The sequence below is a fragment of the Ranitomeya imitator genome, chromosome 10 (genome assembly GCF_032444005.1).
Source record: "Ranitomeya imitator isolate aRanImi1 chromosome 10, aRanImi1.pri, whole genome shotgun sequence".
Lineage (NCBI taxonomy): Eukaryota > Metazoa > Chordata > Amphibia > Anura > Dendrobatidae > Ranitomeya > Ranitomeya imitator.
The window spans coordinates 23,329,103-23,334,857 of NC_091291.1; the positions used below are offsets into that span (position 1 = coordinate 23,329,103).

Below are 5,755 nucleotides of genomic sequence, written 5' to 3' on the forward strand. Positions count from 1 at the left end.
AGCTTCGAAGCGCTCGTACATACACGTCATTAGTTTGAGATATAAAATCCTCATGACCTGACTACTTTAAGATAAATGATGATATTATGGCTATGCGCAGCCACCACTAGAGGGAGCTCAGCAAATTGCTGCGCACATATAAACCTTGCCAACAGTAATTACCCCTTGAAATGTTTTTTATTGCTTGAGATTTTAAGGTTTATCCACAATTTTTATTGCATTTATTACTGAAAAACTGTCATTCTGGCATTCTTTATGGCGTCAATGGTGCTGAACAAATAATGTAATATTCTACCAGTTAGTGACACTAGCCTAATATGTTTTCGTTAAAACATTTTTCTGTTATATTATGTTTTTTTTTTAAATATATAAAAACTTTTTATTATTTAAAGTTCCACTAAGGAAATATGCTGAGGTCACGATTGAATGTCGTATCTAAGAGAAAATCCTATTTTCGATAGAGGGTGATTGTGTGTACTAATTTAACATAATCTCTACAAGCAATGTACAACACTTAGTGATATTTGTAGTAGAAACATCTAAAACATTTTTTACAGGACAAGGGACTGAGAAAAATACAGGACACATAGACCAAATTTGCGTTTCGCCTTATGCTTTGTCAAGGGGATATCAAGCCCTTGACTAAGCATAAGGTGAAACGTGCATGGTGGTTCGGCAGTCAATTTAGATTTTGGGTAATTATTGGTTTCATATTTTTTTTTATCTGCTAGGCAATTTTTTATGTATCAGTGCAGAATGTTGCAGCCGAAAAACACAAGGTGTTAAAAAGCGAGCAAAGTTTATGGAAATTACTGCGAATGTAACAGTCCCCAGGTAGCTACACCACCAAAGTGCCAAACTAAAACCACTCTAGCGCCAAATTGGAATTTATTATATTTTCCTATATGTTCAGCTGCATTACTTTTATTCTGCATCGTAATAAATTCAACTCCTAATTAATAAAGCCTTTTGGTCCCCCTGAGAATCTATTGAGTATCTCTAGAGAATCTAGAGTTAATTGATTGAAGCTCGCACAGTTCTGCACTAATCCAGCCTAATGTTTTCCGCCCCATTAATTTCAATTCTGGAAGGATATTTCGCTCGGAGCCTCAGATATCAGTAATAAAACATCCATACAGCATATGTCTCTAATATTATACTGATCTCAGGTAATCTCATTAATAAAGCAGATAAGCGTCAGATAATTTCCGGACTGTAATGTTGTATCTAAATAGCAAATCACATGGCAGGGATTACCCAGAACTTTCAAATAGGCTGTGCTTTAAAAGGGATTAAATAGGTAAAAGTTCTTGTAAAAAAAGCATCTTAGCGATTTTCTTCTCATAATATTCTCCATTCTCAGGTCTGAACTGTCAATCATCAGGGGTTTACCTGCAAGCAGGAAGATGGGAGGCAGACGAACGGTACGCTACTCAAGATGGTTGTGCTGCTAATACTGCAGCTGATCAGGTTACAATGTATAAGGGGAAGCAGACAAACATTTAACACTTTTATTATTAAAAAAAAAGTTATCCTGAATTTTACTTATTTTTTTTCGAATGGGGCTAAGAACTTACAGGCAGGTAGGTGCTAACTACCTGCCTGTTCTGACCGGTGCCAATCTCTGCTGGTGACGCTCCGGCTTTATTTGATCACACGTCAATAGGGCAGCTCTTCTTCATCCAGGCTGCTCTGTCAATGGTTCAAACTGTCGATCTCATGCTGATTGACAGCCAGCTTTCCACAGTTAGGCTGGCAGTCAATCATAATGACAGTGGTGCCCTCTTGTCAGAGCAGCCCCGAAGAGGAAGAGCTGCTCTGTTGTCGTTACATCAAATGAAGTTGAAGAGTCACCACCTGAGCCTGCAGACATTGGCACCGAGCAGAGGTTGTAAGCAACTACTTGCCCATATGGTAAAAAAGCAAAGTCCCAGATAACCTCTTTAAAAAAATATCAAAGTTCAAAAACGGTCATTTTTGACCGAACATAACAGAAGGTTAAAGAGGTTGTCTACTACTTTTACATTGATGACCTTTCCTTAGAAAATGTCGTCAATGATCAGCCGGGGTCCGACACCTGGCACCCCCGCCAATCGACTGTTATCAGTGTCAGCGGCCACAGGCTGCAAGTACTCATTTGCCAAAATGCTCTGTCTACTTGTAGTGGACGCCCAGGGTACTACACATCTGCCTCCTATTGATTTGAATAGGGGGCAGATATGTAGTGCCCTGCCTCGGCCACTACAAGTAGACGGAGCAGCTTGGTAAGCAGTACTTCCAACCGCCGGCCGTCACCACCCAGAACAGCTGATCGGCGGGGGTGCCTGGTGTTTGACCCGGCTGATCAGACATTGATGACCTAACCTAAGAATAGGTCATCAATGTAAAAGTAGTGGATGACCTCTTTAATGGACAGGCAGTATCGAAAAGATGCTGCAGTTTTACCTGCAGAACTACATGGTCAACACCAAGCATAGTGAAAACTGTATCAAATTGCGTTAAAACCGATGATAGTGCCACCTGCAGCCGCTGTGTGGGGTTATACTCTCTTGTAGCGAGTGCGGAACCTATATCAGTTGGACTTGATCAGAACAGGTTTTCAGGTTCTGAATGTAAACAGGAATATTTCCATTAGCAAACAGCAAGCAGAGGTCTTCAAAATTTTGGAATAATCGAAAGACAACCAAAAACTAAGCATAGATCCCTATACACAGGGAGTCACCACTGTGGTTACCACCAACTTTGCTACTGAAAATAATTGTAAAGAGTAAATAGTTTTGCATTGTGATTTTGATCGAGCACTGAAATGTTCGGTACTCGAATCGAGTAGGTTGGATGCTCGGATGGGATGGACTTGAGTAACGAGTATGTTGGCAGTTAATGGGAAAGTCTAGCACTTTTCCAGAAGATGGGGACTCTTCCTCTCCCCTTCCTCGCGTGGACCTAAACACTTGAGCACCCTGATGCTCGACTTGAATCGAGTAGGTCGGATGCTCGGACGGGCTTGACTCGAGTAACGAGTATGTTGGTAGTTAATGGGAAACTTGAGCACTGTTATTGAAGACCTGAACACTGGAGCACCCTGATGCTCGACTTGAATCGAGTATGTCGGATGCTCGGACGGGCTCGACTCGAGTAACGAGTATGTTGGTAGTTAATGGGAAACTTGAGCACTTTTATTGAAGACCTGAACACTGGAGCACCCTGATGCTCGATCAAGTATCGAGCAGGGCCGAGCATGCTCGTCCATCACTAGTCTCTGGTGGTGGCTTCTCTCCTGAGAACAATTGGATCAGACATGTTGATATCCAGCTGCCAGATTCTTCTCTTCTCAGACATTTTCCGGCAGTGAAAAATTGGACGACATTAGATGGTCAGCCAGTCTTGCCAAAATTGGCAAATTTCTTTATCATTATCACCACTGTTAATTGGATTTTCTGGTCTTATAGTTTGAATGATCTATCGTTAGGATTGGTCATCAATATCATAAAGTTAGATGAGGGAGTGTCTATTGTCAGACCCCCAACGATCTAATGTTGATGACTTATCTTAACGATAGATCATCGATATCATAAACCCTTTCAATCTTTAAAATAGGTGATAAATACAGATCAATTTGTTGAGAATTGACATTAATATTTCTTTTGCTTCTGATTTTACTGTGATACAATGCTGATACAATACGGAAGGTTATGAATGTGTCTTACAATTAGTTTTCATCCTCATTCAAATTAATGCAAAATTTGAATTAATTTTTGAGAAATTAAAAGAAAAAAAAAATCACCTTATATGTGGGAATCAAATTTTTTTTAGACGTAATTATTTTACATATATAACATTTACTGGACATGAACACCTTGAAGAACATTTTCTTTTAACCAATTGCTTGTATTATTGGCTAAAACAAATTTTACAATAAATTTTAAACATGTTGAAGTGGTTGACTTCTACATCTTCTATTTATGACAAACAGTACATGGCAAATTGAAGGATGAGTTACCAGTGAATCTGTCAATGAGCCCATACCGCATGCAGGGATTGTAACCCTGATCTCTCTTCTACTGAACAATCTTCTCAACTGATGTATGACAACATTCAAGTTTAAGTTCAATTTTTTGAAAAATTTGAATTGTAAGCAGTGTATACTGAAAGCTTAAGGCTTTGCTTAAAAGATTAGGCAAACCTAACATTCCTGGTACCATAGCTACACCCAGTAAACTGGATTCATCCCAGATATTTCTTTCTTAACCAAAATGTTTGAAATAAAATATCTAATTTCAAGGGTTATGCCATCAAAGTTTACACTTAAGAGAAGGAAAGGTATCATTCTTGGCATGAAATTTTCCATTTTTGGCTTGTCATCTCACATCAGAGTAAAATTTTCCATTTTTGGCTTGTCATCTCACATCAAAGTAAAATTTTTCATTTTTGGCTTGTCATCTCACATCAGAGTAAAATTTTTCATTTTTGGCTTGTCATTTCAGTAAAATTTTCCATTTCTGGCTCATCGTCTAACATCCTCGCGGTATAAATGCATTGTATTCATACCGTTGCTGATATTGTTTTTATGCTCCTTGTTTTCGACTTGTCTGGATGTTCTTTAATGAATACAGAGGAGAGTTTCCTCATGGACATGCTGTATTTTTGCTGTAATGACTTCCAAGCTTGGTAAAATCCCTTATCCACAGAATTAGACAAGAAGTAGAAGATGAGAGGATCCAGGAAAGCATTGCAAGTGCTCGGTAGAAGAGCCGCCTTGCGCCAAGTCACACTCTTTTTTTGTACAAACCCAACGATGTGAGAAATATTGTAAGGAGCAAAACAGACAATGAAAACAATCAAGGTGGTCACGGCCACTCGTATGGCTCTCCTCTTATACTTGACATGCATACAACTTTTCATCAGGATTTGGATGCAACGGGTGTAGCAAAAGAGAGTTATGGCCAAAGGCAACAAGTATAAGACGACGGAAAGCTCCAGTCTTGCAGGTACGATCAAAGCTAATTGCTGAGCTGTAAAATTTTCATAGCAAACCACTTTATCATCGTCAACATGGGAGAGGAACATTTCTAGAGAGCCTTTTTGAGAAGTCTCCAAGACGAACACAAAAGACACGTGGACAAATACAAGTGCCCAAAGACAGATACAAATAAGGAGGGAGTACCTGGGCTTCTTGTAAATTTTGTACTTGATGGGAAAAGCGGCACTCAGGTATCGTCCAACACTCACAGCGCTGAGGAAGCAAACGCTGGCATAAATGGTGCTGAAGTGTATGAAGTTGAAGATAGGACACAGAACTTCGGGAAGAGTCCATCCGTGAAGAAAAGTCTCCATTATTTTTATGGGTAAGAACATGATGAACACCAGGTCTGAAGCGCACAAGTTAATCATGTAGATGAGATTTGGGGTCAACCTACTTCGAGCCTTCTTGAAGAAAATGTAAAACACCAGTAGGTTGGATGGCAATCCAAGAAACATGGTCATCACATAAATCACCAGAGAGAGGGTATCCAGAATCATGTTAGCATCCATTGTTGGTTAGGAAATGTGTGGATGAAGACATCTTTGCGGTTCCTTGATGTATAAATGCACAGAGATAGGCAACAGGTCCAAGTCCTGTCACACGTTTCCACCAACAAGAACTTTGGCTCTACCAGTCGGTCAGACCTGAAGACAACGTGGTTATCGGGACAGAATGTTGAGTGTTGGAAAACAACAGATTTTGTAGCTGAAATCAGAAGTATAAATACTCGCA

At 39.7% G+C, this 5,755-nt stretch overlaps 1 protein-coding gene across 1 annotated transcript; it reads right to left on the reverse strand.

Annotated features, from left to right (window-relative positions):
- Window positions 1-4,542: 4,542 nt before the first annotated feature.
- Window positions 4,543-5,755, reverse strand: LOC138652177 (free fatty acid receptor 2-like). The gene has a single exon (XM_069742944.1). The coding sequence runs from the start codon at window positions 5,530-5,532 to the stop codon at window positions 4,543-4,545; it is 990 nt and encodes a 329-aa protein (XP_069599045.1). The 5' UTR covers window positions 5,533-5,755.